Source organism: Crocodylus siamensis, chromosome 1 (genome assembly GCF_052110815.1).
Source record: "Crocodylus siamensis isolate JL-2025a chromosome 1, ASM5211081v1, whole genome shotgun sequence".
NCBI classification, from domain to species: Eukaryota; Metazoa; Chordata; order Crocodylia; family Crocodylidae; genus Crocodylus; species Crocodylus siamensis.
Window position 1 is genome coordinate 345542399 of NC_143395.1, and position 16720 is coordinate 345559118.

At 43.0% G+C, this 16720-nt stretch overlaps 1 protein-coding gene across 2 annotated transcripts in view; it reads left to right on the plus strand.

The window, feature by feature from the left end:
- The window catches only part of KLHL1 (kelch like family member 1), a 489325-nt gene that overhangs the window by 156623 nt on the left and 315982 nt on the right, over window positions 1–16720 (plus strand). For both annotated transcript variants that reach the window (XM_090024576.1, XM_090024581.1), the window contains one exon: window positions 6608–6804. In XM_090024576.1, the coding sequence (XP_089880702.1) occupies window positions 6608–6804 (197 nt within the window). The remainder of the gene's footprint in view (window positions 1–6607; window positions 6805–16720) is intronic.

The window sequence follows — 16720 nt, forward strand, 5'->3', positions numbered from 1 at the left end:
CCACAAGGCTAGGGTCCATGCTGTGGGAGATGGAAGGGGGAGAGGGAAGTGGGGAATTTCCTGCTTGAGAAGGCATAGGGCAGGGGAAGTCAGCAGACCTTGCTGTGTCTGCAATCTCTGCCGGAGCCTTATACAGCACTAGCTAGCATACCAAATGCCGGCTATGGTCCATGCTGTGGGAGAGGGAAAGAAGGGATCCGTGCCTAAAGCAGCAAGTGGCAAGAGGGGAAGGGGAGTGGGCATGAGGAAGCCAGCAGACCCTGCTATGTCTGCAAGTCTGTGCTGGAGGAGCTGTGTCCAGGGAACAGAGGGGAGGGGCCAGTCCTGCTGTGGAGCAGAGAGCCTTGCCCAGCCCAGAGAGCATGCCAGGATGCTGGGTGTGTCTGGTTTATCTTAAACCATCCAGGGGTCTGGGACAGACATTGCACAAACTGGTTTGAGCCAAATCAGTTAAGTCTGATACTGCATTCAAACCACTTTCAGCCATTTTCAAAATGATTTATATGCACTGAACATCTGTTCTGTTACAGGTTTAAACCAGCTTCTGATCACTTAAGCCAGTTTATGTGTAATGTCTGTCCCTACCCCTTGAGTTACATTAAGATCCTTGCACATATACTTGTCACCAATGTTAACACTTTGCAGAAACAAAGCCCTGAAGAGTTCTACCACTTCCCATTACTCTATTTGTACAAAAAGTAGCATGCGATCCATTTTTAAAGAAAACGAGTTCCACTATAGCAACAACCCTCTTTAATTTAAGTGAAGTCTATAATAGTCTTGTCTTTACCTAGTTTTCTAAAGCATCAAGAAGTTGTTACATTAAGTATTGAAGAAAAGTTATCAAACTTCAGTATACCCTTATCGCCAGGCATCTGAAGCCATTTGTCTATTTCTTTGATGGGCTAACACTGAAAGCAGATAATTCCTTATGTACCACCATAAAATCCTTTATAGCCTACAGCAAAATAGCTAGATTACTTATTTAAAGAAATATCTTTTCAGTGAATAAGATTAATTTGTTTGTCCTCAAGCCTATTTTAATCTCCCTAATGCGGAGGTTGTTCCTTAGGGCTATCATGAGTGTCTTTAAGATTAAAGTGGATTGTAGGTCTAGCATAAATAATAATTTGTCCTCAGCATTGCCTTTCCTTCTTCTACGTTGGTTCCAACAGAAAGCCTAGGTGAAAGACCATTTCCTCATAATCATAACAGGATTTTTTTTCAGATTTTCTCAAAGGCAGTTTGCAAGGCTTCCAAATCTTACAGAGTAAGAAATATACAAAAGAAGGATGAAACTGCGCTTCTCTAAATTTTACAGCCACCAACATTTATCTTAATTCCTTCACAAACCTTCCTTTGTCCTCCTCTTTTTTCCAGTTCTTTACTCACTCCATTTCTGTTCTTACTATGAGAAGCCATTGCAAATGTGAAGATAGCTGGCTTCACTATAAATCAGCGGTTAAGCAAGAAAGAGTGCATAGGGTGAGGCACCAAGATTGGGAATGTTTTTTTGTGAAGTGGAACAAGAAATACTTCCAGGTCAGCAGTTGACTCTTTCAGCATTGTCCTCATACAGACATTTGGTTTCTCCTGAGAAAGTGGCTTCTCTCCTAAGAGAAACCATAAGCATACAGATGTTAAGGCTTTTCCTCTCAGAGTAAAAATGGGTTATCCAGGAGGAAATTAACTTGGGAATAACAAATCACTCCCAGGAAAAAATTATCTTGGGAGAGCTAATTTCTGTACATGTTGCCAGAATGCCCATGGTTAGCCTGTGTTTCACTGAAGTAAAGTGTAGGGATTGTCAAGGTGGTGTGTTCTGTTCCCTGCTGGAGTAGCAGAGTCCAAAAAGCAACACACTGTCTCCTTTGGGTAGAGTTGGTGAGTGAGGAGGAATGCTGGAGGACTACATTCTCTTCTGTGAGTAGGTTTTTCTACAGAAGAATAAACCTGGGAGAAATCTCTCAGTTTATTTGAATGTGTGTATGCAACCATTGTTTCAAAATCAAAGCAAGGAGTGGAATAGTATGAAGATGAACTGAAGAATGGCTTCAGTGGAAGCTGTTATTATGCCAAGTCATGGGGGCCAGGCCTGGAGCCACTCAGGAATCAGGGTGACAACTGGGGTCAGCATGAGCAAGTAAAATAAAGGGATTGACTGGATCAGGAAATCAGGAGGTCAATCTGAGATTGGATTCTAGGAATAAACCAAGTTAGGAAGCCAGGATATTAGGCAGAGAGGAAACCAGGTTGAAAAGCCAGTATAATTATTACTATGAAAGTACCAAACAACCCATTTTCTTAAACTTTACATGTTATCATTTACCCCTTCTAACCTTTTTACTTCTGTGATGGGCTAGCTGGCAGTGACATAGCCCAGGGGTTTTGAAAGGGCAAGAGATGATTGGAGGACTTGGGATTCCCTTTCCGCACCAATCAGGCCCCAGAGACTCACCCCCATGTCCCCTGATTGGTCCCTTGGGTCACCTGGAGGGGGATAAAAGGGTCAGCATCGGCTGACTTGAGGGAGGCCAGTGAGGGACAACAAAGAAGGAGCTTCACAGATCTGAGCCAGCAGGGCAGGAGCAGTTGCCCCAGAATAGCCTGAAAAAGCAGAACCTGCAGGCAGCAGTGGGAACCCTCAGCAGCATGGCATGTGGCCCGCAGGAGAGGCTCCCCCCCACTCCAGCAAGGATCTGAGCAGGGACCTGAGAGGTTCCCAGCTCTGCTTCCAGCTCCTCCAATCAGAGGCCAGGCAGCTCAGTGTGAGACCGGGGCTCTGGGAAGGTCAAGGCCCCTAGCAAGCTGGAGTAGTGCCACCAGTGGTAGCTGTGTGGCAGCATTCCTGCCTACCATGTGGGATATCTGGGTTTAAGTCTCAGATGAGGTGACTTGGGGTGAGTGTGATAACAAGAAGCAAGTCCCCTTGCAGTGGAAAGGGGTTATTGTATTTTCCCTGTCTTTCTTCCCCTCCAGGTACCAAGACCCTATGTTTCCTTGTCATTTGACATTTTGCACCTTTTTATATTTCACCAACCCGTATTGTTTATTCTGCTGTTTGTATTTTACATTTTGTTAACCTTGGTTTTTTGGTCAGTGATTTAAGTGTCTAACCTTTGTTGAATCCTGCCCCCTTTGGGGCATTGTAGTGTCCACTATACCCTCTGACTTATATCTGTTATGTTCCCAGTATTAAAAGGTATATGGTTAAGTCCTCATTGGTGGTCTGGCTCTGCTCTATAGGGGAGGAGAGTCCCTACACCTCCCACAGCATTTGTGCACCTGCTTTGATCCCTTCATTTGGAGAGGGGGTACCTCTTGGAGTACTGCTTAGGTTACACTTCCTTGTTACACATCTCCCTATTTCCCTTCCCCTTCTTCATCCCTATTCTCTGCTGTAGCTTCTTAAATCCCTCCTTCCTCCGTCTGGCTTGCCTCCTCAACTCTCTTCTTTACCATGAGCCACCGCTTTTTCTTCATTTTAACACATCTTCTCCAGTTCTTACACAAGCTTATACATAACTGGAAGATCTCACACCTCGTAAAGGTCATACATTCAACTTCCATACCTCTTCCCCTTTTGGGGAGAATCTGTCTGTTTGTAAAATTGTTTTCAGCATAAAATGGCTGGTAAGAAAGGCTCATAAAATCTCTTTTTTAAATCACAACCAGTTTTGGGGGGTGGGAGAATGGAATCAATCCTTGACTGATACTTTGCTCTGAAATCCAGTTTCATTAAAATTTCTCTCCCTTTTTCAATACATCAAAAAATGTTAATCTTAAAATACTCTTCAGAAGTCTAGAAGTGCTGTCTAAGGTCCCAGTCCTAGCATTTCCTACCTGATCGCCTTCCTTTAAAATATAATTAAAATCCTCCATGACTCTCCAGGGCCATCCCCACACCACACCTATCAGCAGCTTCTTTAAAAGGTTTCCTTTCACTTCAGAGCCATACATATTAAAAACTTCAATCTCCATTTCTTTTACTTCCACTATCATGTATTGCAATCATCTACATATACTTTCTTTCACCTTTATCAACTTAATTGATGCTGATTCTTTATTACTATTGCCACCTTTCCAGATCTCTTCTTGTTAGAAACTGACCTAAATGACAGCCCCATCACCTTCCTTCAGTATGCTTTATCTATTTACACTTGTGTTAAAAAGGACCTATCCTATTGAGCTGCCCTATCCTATTGACACTTCCCTAAAATACTCCAGATGTTTAAAGATATCACCACCAATACCATTAAAATTTCTTTAAGAAAAAATGCTTTCTGTTTATGAATCATCCTCACTTAGGTTTGGAAACACTCTTTTACACCCTACTCTCATTCCTCTTGCCTCAGCTGAATTCTGGATCTCTCAGGTATCAAGAAAACCTCTTTTTGCCAGGGTCAGTTGCCATCATTTGAAGTAGAATGAAGCTGAGCTACCCCTTCCGGGATTCCCCTCTCACCAAGATCCGGCTTTTGCCTGATCTTAAATAAGAGGCTGAAAAGTGATCCAGGGAAGATTACCACAGCAGACCTTCAGAAAGAACTGTTGGCTGATCGCAAGTATGCCACCACAGGTGGAAATCAAAAGGCAGCCCCAGCAGCCAATTAGGAAGTCCTAGAATTTGCCAGCTAGCATATTAATGTAAGTAGGGCTACCAGTCAAAGTCACCAGGCAGGTGTGGTCAATTAAGCAATTAACCCAGGCCAACCTGTCTGTTAAGGACCCTGACAAAATGAGTTAACCTGTATGTAGCGTATATTTCTACTGCTTTTTTCTGAGAAAAAATCTAAGTATGTGAAAACTAAAGAGTGTGCTGTGAAATGGCAAGTTAAATTGGTATGTGTTATTAATCAAATGGAAGATTAATTTTGTATTGGCATATGTGGGCTTTTAGCTAAGTCAGGTGTTGTACATCGTTTCTTTGATCTCAAGGACCTAAGTGATACTAAAGATCTGCTCTCATATACCACAACTTAAAATTAACCCCATATGGTTCCTAGTTTGAGTCTTATTACTATAACAATGAACTAAATGCTTGGAGGTTCTGGATTTGTTCTGAAACTGAGTGAGTGAGAGTGTATAAAGCAACCAGTCTCACTGAAGTCAATGGATTTATACCCTTACAATTATTTAAAAGTCGGGGACTTAGTGCTGTACTCCAGAAAACAATGGGAGTCTTTTCCTAGATTCCAGTATTAGGGTGATCACAGTCTTCATAATATCTAGGTTTAAAGCCATAATAAAGGTCATAATATCTAGGTTTAAGATATACTTATCAACACATTTTTTAGGAATCCAGTTCCCTTTGTCAACTCCATCTTTATTTATTGATCTTTTATCTAATTTACTTGATAATATCTTTAAGACACATGTCATTATGGTTCCTAATACTTAAGTCCTTTACAAACCACTTGGGGAAACTGTTTCTTCCCTCTATAGGATAATGTCATAGAACCATAGGCTAGGGTTCAGGCTTTTAAATGACCACCAGCTTATTGGAACTGTGCTCCACATGGTATTGTAATATTTAATGTTTAAACTCATTAACTTTTTGTTGTTTGTATTTTTAGGAAGAAAAGATGGTTTACTGTATATTTTGGAAACATAATTTATTTATGCAAGATACTTTTAAGGCAGGGCTGTCTGACTTCTGAGTAGCTAAGGGCTTTGTGCTGGGTACCCGCTTCCTAAATGGCATGAGTGTCATGCAAGTTCCTTAGATCCCTCTGAGTACCCCTTGGCTGTGGGCTCCCTTGTCCCAAGAAACAAAAGCTGGAGTGGGGGAAGGGGATCCTAGAGAATCCAGTGACAACAGCAGAACTGTGATGTAGGGAGCCACACCTGCACTGAATGATAACCTCTAGGGGCTGCAAGCAGCCCATGGATCACCAATTATATAGCCCTATTTTAAGGGTAAAGACTGAGTATTACTTAGAAGGGTCTTACTAGAGGATGTTCCCACTAGCAATAGTTTCACATTTTGGGAGCTTAGCATCTTTTCAGTTCTTTGCTCATTGTGACCAAAACTGCATCATAGACCTAGTTAAAAAACAAGAAGCAATGGTTTTAAGTTGCAGCAAGGGTAGTTTAGGTTAGACAGTAGGAAAAACATTCTCACTAGAAGAGTAGTAAAGCACTGGAGCAGGTTACTCAGGGAGGCTGTGGACTCTCCATCCAGCTAGACAAAGCCTTGGCTGGGATTTTCTAATTGGGGATGGTCCTGCTGTGAGCAAGGGGCTGGACCAAATGACATCCTGAGGTCCCTTCCAACCTTAATTTTCTATGATTCTAGGTTTCCCTCAGTACCCTTTTATTGCAAAAAATATCTAAAGATTTGTCATGTCTGAGGGCCCTAACCAACTTTAGCTTAACCCTCCCCTGCAAAATGGATTTCTTTGGATTTTCCATTGTTTGACCTTGCTAAGGCTTTTGTACACCTACAGCCACATCACCCATGGAATGATTTGTGGATGCCCAGGAAATTTAATTATTCCCAGTTCCCAGTTGCTTATTTGGTAAAACCTTATTGAAATCTTGCATTCTTATGTAAGCATATATTCAGGAAGCAAGAATGCATGTGTACTTTAATCTCCCTTTTCAGGTTGCTTGGAACTGAAGGAGGATACCATCGAAAACCTTCTGGCAGCTGCCTGCCTCTTGCAACTTCCACAAGTAGTAGAAGTTTGCTGCCACTTTCTAATGAAGCTATTGCACCCCTCCAACTGTTTGGGAATACGAGCATTTGCAGATGCACAGGGATGCACAGAGCTCATGAAGGTGGCTCACAACTACACCATGGTAAGGCAGTTTCAGCATGCTTAAATGTTAACATCTTGAGACACATTACTTATAATTTCCAGGGAATCTTGTCAGCATTTGGAAACCAAATGCTGTTACGATTCCTCTCATTGCTACTCTTGTTGAATAGCACCTTACTTGAGAAGTAGCTCCTTTCAAGCCATCATGATGGCTTTAAACTGGAGAAAGGACATCATAATCCCATGGGTGGTGAACAGATTTAAATGATTCATAGGTTTGGAGTATTGTTCTAGCTGTTATGGTCCAGAAAATGTACAGGAGGCCAGGGTTTTTTTGTGGTACTTTGCACTGGACCAGATGCATAGTTTGGAGAGAGATTGGACAAGCTTTCAGTTACAAAATGTCTTTTTCAGATCTGAGAAAGTAGCAGATGTAGGCTAAGCTAGATGATAGGAAAAAAATAAGTCCATGTCAATGAGAGCAATAATTTAAGAAACAGAGAATTTCAGTGAACTGGGAGGAAAGAGAAGTAATCAAAAATAGTTGTAAAATAAGGGAAATGCAATGGAATGGTATCCTAATTATGCAGAAGAGAGAGGTGCCATCTGGCCCTGCCTTCTCCACATAGAAGAACAAGACCATTCAAAAAGTATGCATTCTCGGGTGTGTCTACATGTTGCCATACAGTGACATTGCTATGGCATTGTGCTTTAGTATTTCCAAAAGGAAGTACTAAAGCATGGCACAGTACAGGTGGTTACTGCACCATACACACAGCACATGGTTACATTTTGCTACTGTCACCATAGTAGCACGCTATACCCAGGGAGCGCACCACTATGGTGATGTAGCTGGCAATCACATGTAGACACACGATCACTACTTACCGTAGCATGCTGTAGAGTGACGTAGCATGTCGCTATGTTGCCACAGGGTGACGTATAGATGCCCCCATTACTTGTGGACTTCTAAGAGGGTGGCAGAGATTATAATGAACCTAAAGCCATAGTCTATTGTTTTTAGTGTCCAATAAAGTTATTACATTTTGTTACCTGATTCATCTTTTGAAGATGTTATGTATGTTTCCGTTGTGCACAGAAAAAAAAGTCATTAAGAAATTAGGCGTCTGTGGCATCAATGCCTACACAGTCAGATGGGTTGCAAATTGGCTGGAGGGCCGCACCCAGAGCGTGGTGGTGGATGGATCTTTTTCAAGCCTCTTTCAATCAAGAGGCTTGATGCCTACCTGGCTGGACTCATTTGAGTCCAGTCTTCTCTCCCGCCCAGGCGGGGGGTCGGACTTGAAGATCTACAAGGTCCCTTCTGACCCTACTGCTATGATTCTATGAACTTAGAGGGATGTGGGCAGTGCAGTCCCCCAGGGCCTGGTCCTTGGGCCTGTACTGTTCAACATCTTCATCAGCAATTTGGACAAGGGGGTGAAAAGCATCTTGTTCAAATTCATGGATGACACTAAGATGTGGGTAGGATTGGACACGCTGGAGGAGAGGGACTAGCTACAACTAGGTCTGGACAGGTTACAGGGGTGGACAGATGAGAACCAGATGGGACTCAATACAGACAAGTGTAAGGTATTGCACCTGGGGAGGAAGAACCAGCAGCGTACCTACAGGTTGGGGAAACTCCCTTCTCATCAGTGCAGAGGCAGAAAAGGATCTTTGAATCCATTATTGATTCCAAAATGAACATGGGCCGCCAATGTGGGGACGTGGTCAGGAAGGCTAGCCACACCTTGTCATGCATCCACAGATGCATCATGAGCAGGTCCAAGGAGGTGATCCTCCTCCTCTATGTGACATTGGTCAGGCCGCAGTTGGAGTACCGCACTTCAGGAGGAATGTGGGCACTGCACTTCAGGAGGAATGTGGACAGCATCGAGAGGGTCCAGAGGAGGACCGCTTGCATGATCAGGGGGCAGCAGGGCAGCATCCTATGAGGGGATGCTATGGGACCTGAACCTGTTCAGCCTCCACATGAGAAGGCTGAGGGGGGATCTTGTGGCCATCTACAAACTGGCCAAGGGGGACTAGCAGGCAATGGGAGTCCCTGTTCCCCCACACTGTACTAGGAGTAATAGGAAATAACGGCCATAAGTTGACTGAGAGTAGATTCAGGCTAGATATCAGGAGGCACTACTTCAGTCAGGGTGGATAGGATCTGGAACCAACTTCCAAGAGAAATGGCATTGTCTCCTACCCTGGGGGTCTTCAAAAGGAGGCTAGATAATCACCTAGCCAGGGTCGTTTGACCCCAGCATTCTTTCCTGCCCATGGCAGGGGTCAGACTTGATGATCTACATAAGTCCCTTCCGACCCAACCACCTATGAAACTATGAAAGTCAGAAAGAAAGTAGTTGTTCTGTGAAAAAATGTTCATTTACCAGCAATTGTGTGCTTCTGTCCTGTATATTTTTATGGTGAAAGTAGTTTTTAATCTGTTTTACCCAAATATCTTCTATAAGATGAGGTATGCCTCATTCTGTAATATTCTGAACAAACATGATATAGTGTCCATGGTTAGTCAGCATATGGTATGTGAATCAAGGTAGCATATTATCTGATGAGGTAATTATTCATTTAGGTTCAAGTGAAGTCAGAGTCCAGCCTGAGTCTAATACACCATTGGGTCTTTGTGTGGTTAAGGCACCACTATTTCTTTAGCTGGAGACATATAGTTCTATTTGCACCTATTTTGGGTTTAGAGAAACTTCATAATTGGCTATATTATTCAAAGTATTTCTAAGAGAAGTTTTACTTTTCCCTTTTTTCTTCATCTTGCTTTTGTGGATCAGTGAATATACTTGAAAATGGATTTGTAGAATTTGTACATACACATAAAGATCTTATGAACAATAATTTATACATCACGTATTACAAGCCTCAAATGTTATACTGCATTAATATTATTAGAAATGAGTCAGAATCAATGAGGCAAAAAATGTAACCTACTAAAATCCAAAAACATATCTGTAGCAATTTAATCCTGTATGGTTTGATAAAATTAAGAACACAATCAAGATAATTTATTTTACAGAAATAATGAGCTCTTCTGGTCTAGATTGAATTTATTACAAAAGTTATAGGAAATAATTCAGTGCAGCTCTATGGCTAATCCAGACAGATCTTCACTAAAAAAAAAAAGAAGAAAACCAAGAAAAATATACTAAACACAAAACTGTTCCTTTATTGCATAAGCCTTTTTTGTATAATCAATCAAATGTCTTCCAATCTTTGTTGTTTTTCATCTGCTATTGATGGGCACATCCAGACAAGCCTGAACATGCCTCTTGCCACATCTCAAAGCCATTTTAGACGTGACAAGAGGCATACTGGAAACAAAAAATCATTCCCCTAACTGCATATTTGCAGCGTGGGCTCTGTGGCAGAAAGCCATCTTGTTTCTCCCCAAAATCTCTGCCCTGTGACACTGTGACTAAAATCTCTGAGTAGCAACCATTTGATTAGGGTGGGCCAGCATGGAGGGGACCACACCCTGGCCTGTCTCTTTAGGTGACTTGAGCTGACTGCATTCCTAAGAGAGGTGGGAAACCTGCTCCCTCTGCCTACGGGACTTGCATCAATTACCTGGATGGGGGGTTTCTACCTGGGGAGCTGGAATCCGCCTGGTAACAGGTGATGTATTTCAAATTGGTTGGCTGACAGCCAACTGGGGCTGACCTCCACTGGACCAAGTGAATGAGGTCACAGGGGCTATATAGGTTGGGAGGGGGAGGAGGCTCTCTCTTTTCTCTTCGGCCATGAGGTGAAGCAGCAGCAAAGCAGGGGAGACAGAGGAGCCTTACCATCTGGACCTAGCTCTCTCTCACTCCAAGACTCCAGAGGGGAAAGTGGAGAACTCTGGAGGATGCTTGTGAGTAAGCTACTCAATCGGATTAGATATTTAGCTGGCAGTAACACAGATACGTAATCAAAAGGGTACCTCAGCCACACTGTTTGCTCTCTAGGATTTCTAAGATATTACTCAACCCAGTACCCTAGTTTACTCTACCCCTTGTAATCAATAAAGTTCTCCTTTTTGACTGGTGTGGGAGACTTATTGAGGGGTGGGACTAAATTACGCCTAAGAGACCCCTTAGGTCTGCGGACTAAGGGAAACTTTACTTTTTGCCCCCTTGACTTGGGGAAGTGCCCCAAGTGCCTGTACCGGGTCAAGTACCCGTCGGACTATTAGGCCTGTGTTTCCCCGAGGACACAGGGCCAAGGCAGTCCCTTCTCGGGGTGGTGGCAGTGACGTTACCCCCAGGCTAGCGAGTGTGCTCCGGGAGAGGGGTCGGCCAAGCATAAGGCGCCCCCTAGGGAGGCATTCAGAGCCTGGAAGGTGGTCGGGCGCAGGGAGGTGGGCGGCTCAACACAGGAGTGCCCCCTACTGGCCCGCCACAGGCTCACAATGTGATACCTGAATATCCAGGTATCAAAAAAAGTCCCACAGAAAAAAAGCAGGGCAGGGCAACCAGAGGCTCACGTCCTCCAAAGAGATGCTCTGGTAGCCAGCCAAAGCACCTTTATGGCTGCTCCTTGCAGGGCAAGGAGCGGTGTCAGCTGCAGGGAACCAGAGCAGGTCTCTATCCCCAGGTAAGTAGAAACTGGGTGGGGAGAACGGGAACCGGGGCTGTATGGGTGTGGGGGTTTGGGGGAGAGGAGGATTGTGGTGGGGAGGAGCTGCTTGGGAGAGGTGGGTGACTTGCTTGCCCTCCACATGGTCCATAGCCCCCTCCACATGGTGAGGGGTAGCGCAGGGCAGCGCGGCTCAGTCCTGGCTTCCAGACACACAGCGCTGCCTATATCACATTGCATGGGCCCAGCTCGGCTGGGCATGGCACCTTTGGGCTACTTCAGGCTTATTGGGCTGTCACCCAGGGCCCTGCATCACTTGTGGAGACTGCATGTTGCACCAGGTTGGGTCCTGCCTGCACAGGCCCCACGTGCTGTTGGGCTGGGCCAGTTCTGTGCAGGCAGGGCCTGATTCAGTGTGACACACAGTCCCCATGAGTGGCACAATATCCCAAGTGACAGCCTGAGTGTTCTGGAGCTACCCGAAGGTGCATGGCATGGCACTGCACTGCACCAGGCTGGGCTGGCATGATGGGGCAGAAGCAGCGCTGGATGCCAGGTGGCTGGGGCCAAGCTGTGCAGCCCTGTGCCATGCAGGAGGGCTGTGCTAGCAGGTCCCAAGCACCCCAGCGGCCACTGCTGTTGTAGGTAAACTCTGGGACTTGCTGGGGAGGGGCGGGGATAAGGTTAAAAAAGTTGCAAAATAAGGTTATAGAAACTTGAAGCCTTAGAATCCAGGTCAAAGAATTTGTTTGGTATGTACTTCAGAATGCAGCCTTGCTAATTAACATTTGAAAATATGAAAATTAAATCCATTTCGCTTTCAAATGCTTTTGTCCTTATTGTACTGCATATTTTAAGGTGCTTGTCATTGCAGAATTGATTAAATATTTTCCAACTTTCTGGTTTATCTTGCTATTTACTTTGTACCCATCCCTCAGATATACAAATATATTATGTTCAATTTCTACAGGCAAAAATTTAGTCATGTACAAAGGAAAGAAATATCCAACAAAGGACAGGAAGCCAAAAAAGGAGAACTGTTGGCAGTTTACTTCAGAAAAACATATAGAAGGCCATTTTTTTTTAAACTCAAGTCAGCAGCTTCTTTAGGTGCCAGCAATTGCTTGATTACCCATACAAACATAATAGACATGCAAATATCCACAGAGTTGTGGTTAATTTGGTCTCTAAAAGACTGAAATCTTTGTCTTAGCCTCCCTCTACACTTGCAGGTAAAGGCATGATTGGCTGTAATGCATGATCCACAGAACTGCGCCCTCTGCAATGCCATTCATGCATGGCAGGAGGCACGATTGTGGGACTGTACATTAGATCCAATCATGTTTTATTGCCAGTTTAGGGAGAGCGCAGTTCTGGACTTCCCTTGCATTGGCAAGAAACAGGCTCCCATGGGTGGGAACATGGTTTGCTGAAGGGGCTCCCTGCTGTGGGGGGCATGTGCAGCCAGAACCGAGAGACGCACACCTGCGGGGCGCTCGGTCCAGGCTGTGTTTGTGGCCCAGCCAGGACTGAGAGTCCCACACCTGATGGAGCTCTTGGTTCCAGCTGTGCCACATATGCAGCCTGGACTAAGAGCCCCACCAGCTATGGGCCTCTCAACCCCCACAGCCATGAGATGTCGCTGTGATGTCCCAGCCATGGGGAGAAACCCCACACAGCTGAAAGATAGCAATGGCTGGGAGACTGCAGTAGCTGCAGTCTCGCAGTGGACTGCCTACATATACAAATTAAAGTTGGATCAAAAACAATTATAAAGTTATAAAATTTTGAGTAATAACTTTATAGCTGGTTGAACCTTCTTAAGGTGCAATAAATAATTGCATGTGTAACCAGTTTCAATTTATTGTGCAGTTGACAAGGTAATGGCACAATAGCTATAACATGTAGAGGGGGCCTTATATTTGTAATTTCTTGATATATGAAATATACAGGGGCCTATGCTGGAAGACGTAGGTATCATTTTGAAATAAGTTTTATTTTGAATGAGTAATTTGTTTTCCCGTGTATGTAAAGTTTTTAATATTTTACTTTTTTCTTGTAAAACTTAGTTTAAAGTTCACAGTTTAACATTCCAGAATAATTATTAGGCATAAATCTTTCTGATTTGAAGAATAGGGAGAGGATTGAGTGCATAGTCTCAAGAATCATTTATATTTATTTAAACTAAGAAGTCTTTTTTAGGCATGAGACTGTATAAGAACCAGGTAAATGAAATATTCCTAGTTAATTTTCTTAAAGATTTAAACCATTTTTATATGATCCACAGAGCTGTCAGAAAAAATAAAAAAACCTCACTGATGTATAAAAGGTAACAGAAGGGGAAAATTCTAGGAAAAGATTTGAAAGCACTATAGAACTTTAAAGTTTTCTGAGAAGTTAAATAAGAGCTTGGTTTCTTTTTTCTTCTTTTTTTAAAGAAACCCTTCTTTTTCCAGACTTTAGAAAACATTGAACCTATGACTTGATATTTAACTACAATAATTGCTCAGTAAATGATATACAAAACCAGTGAATAAGGATTTTTAGGTGACTACCTGGACAGCCACAGAATCTAGGACTGGGGCATAAAGGTAATAAGTCATAAATGTTAATGAGGCATAAATACCAAGAGATTTTTCCCTTTTCACTTTCCCCAAAATATATCATGGTAGCAATTGAAATTATAGGTAAACAACAAAACAAAACCAAAAAATCCTTGACTTTCAAAGTTTAAAAAAACCAAAAACTTACACTAAAATATTACCAAACTCATTATCTTATTTTTGTTAAACATTGCATTTATTAAGTCTTGTTATTCACTTTTGCTTTTATGACTACATTTCCCTATAGTGACATGATTAGAGCTGAGCAGGAAATAATTCTCCTATGCCATGAAAATTTCACATCAAGACAAAACAAGACCTTTTGAAAACATATGACATAAAAACAATTGAAAGAGACAGCTTACCCAGTAAAATAGATGGGGTCCTCACCTGGAATACAGTCTGCCTAAACTTGGAAGAGCAGAGATTTGAAAATGGGTCTTTCATTGGTACCTCTCTAAACCAGAGTTGTCTTAATGCCAAGTCATGGGCTGCTCTAGGAAGCTCAAGAGGACCTGGAAATCCTTCATAGTGCAACAGGTCACCCATAGCACAGTGTAGGGGGTCATCTGATGTGGCATGGGAGTGCCAGTGTGGTACAATTGGAAGGAGTAGGGGACCCGTGGCATGGAATGCAGATTGCAAGACATGGAGCATGCATTCCCCAATCACTCAACAGCTGGACAGCCCTGCTCAAGACTATACAGTCAGCCTCTCAAGTGGTTCCACTTTTCATAGCTAATTAGATATGCACTGGGCAGAGAAAGAAAGAGGTTGACTTTATAAACTAGTGGTTTTGGCATTCATGACAGATATGGGAGGCCCCAAGTCAGGTCATGGATTTTCTGTACCCCTGGTGAGTATCTTGCCTCTCTTCCCCTTGTTTTTGACCATAAATTTACTGTGGAGCTAAGCAACATCCCTGACAGAATTTTAATTTAAACTGATATATTATGTGGAAAAAGTGTAGTTTAAATGTATCACCATTTCCCAATAAACATTATTTCATTGAAAAATACCCAGCTGTTTTGTAATCACAGTATTTGACGTCCTGTTTCCATGATGGGATGCTGCACATTAAGGTTCATAGATTAATTACCAGTTGATTAAATATTTAATTTTACTGTATGATTGATTTCGTGTAGTGTATGAAGGAAAAATGTTAGAAAAGGTAGCTTTGCAATCTATCTTGGTAAGTTCTTTCTTCCCCTTCTAGTACAGTAGAGTTGAAAAACTGACTGAGTTAGAAGACACAATTTCTGGCTTAGTTTTCTAGTACAAAGATGGAGGAATTAAATGCTCGTATGGAGGCATACCAGTACAGCCCTGTGCCTAGGGCATCTGCAACGCATGAGGGAAGCAACTCCAACTCTTGCTTTGCCAGTTGCGGCGATGCAATTAGCCACTGCTGTGGTGAAGGTGATGTATGTGCTTTGCCACTATGGCACTACCAAGGGCTGCTGCCCCTGTTGCCCTTCCTCAGTTATGCTATTGTGTTCACGCCCCCTTCAAGTTTGAAATCTGGAGGGGGTCACAGGTTCTGACCTGCCATTGATGGTCTTTGTATCCATCCAAGTTCAAAAACAACCTGGCTTGGCTCTGCCAAGGAAAGCAGTCTCAGATATATGGGTGATTCCAAAGAAGAGAAGGTAAAAAGTAGAAAAGTGAAAACAATAAAAGATACATTTTGTGTATCATACATTTTCCTTTTTCCTGTGATTTTTCTCCCCTTCTCCCAATTTTTCAACTGGAAGAGGAGAAACTTGAGAAACCTGCCTGTCTGTCTTGAACTATACTTTCTTCCTCTTGTTCCTTTCACCACCATTCAGCCCTTTTGGAGTGCTTGGTTAAGATTTGGGAGAGACTGCTGAAGAGGCAGAGCACACATGCTTTATAAGGCCAGTCTCTTTTTGTGCACAGAGGCATAGGACCATTTGAATAGGTTAAACAGATTATTTTGCTTTCAGATCTGGTACTTAAATGTTAGGAAAACAATACTAAAGCCAAGTGGAAGAGAGACTTGGGGGATTACAAGCAGTCACTGAGAGCATACGTATGCTGCTAAGTCAATTTCTTACTCTGTGTGTGTGTGTGTGTGTGCATGCGTGCACATGTGTAAATCTATAAAAATAAAATAAATATTAGTTATCAAAAATATTCAAAAAATATTCAACCCCCCCCCCCAAATAGCTGATAGACTAGAAATACATCAAACTTGTTGATAATATTTTTTGGTGAGAAATCTTTCTATTTAGGGTTGTGCTCAGTCCAAAAATGTTCAAGGAAGGACACTGGCAGAGCTTCATTTGAAGGTACATAGAATCTCATCTCTTATCCCAGTAATCACACCTCCTATAATGCCACTTGTGCATGGCAGGATGCATGATTTTAGGATCAGAGATCAGGTCCAAATTACTTCATATTTGCTAGTGCAGGAGAACCTGGGATCAGGATCTCAGACTCTTCTTTCACCAGCAGGTTGGAAGCTAGGGTGGTCAACAATCAACAGGCTGTCAGCTCAATGGGAATCACACCAGGGCTGGTTCCAGACCCTAGTGCAGTCCCCAGACCCAACCAACCGGAGCTACTTTCTGTGGAGTTTAAAGTCCCTGGAAGGGGGAAACATTTTCTTCCCCTTTCAGGAGATTTTGTTTCCCTACACTGGGCTGCCCAGCCAGAACTGCTGTGTGAGGGGTTTAAAGTCCTGGCAGGGGAAACCTCTGTTCCTCTGTACTGGGATGCCTAGCCAGAGCTGCT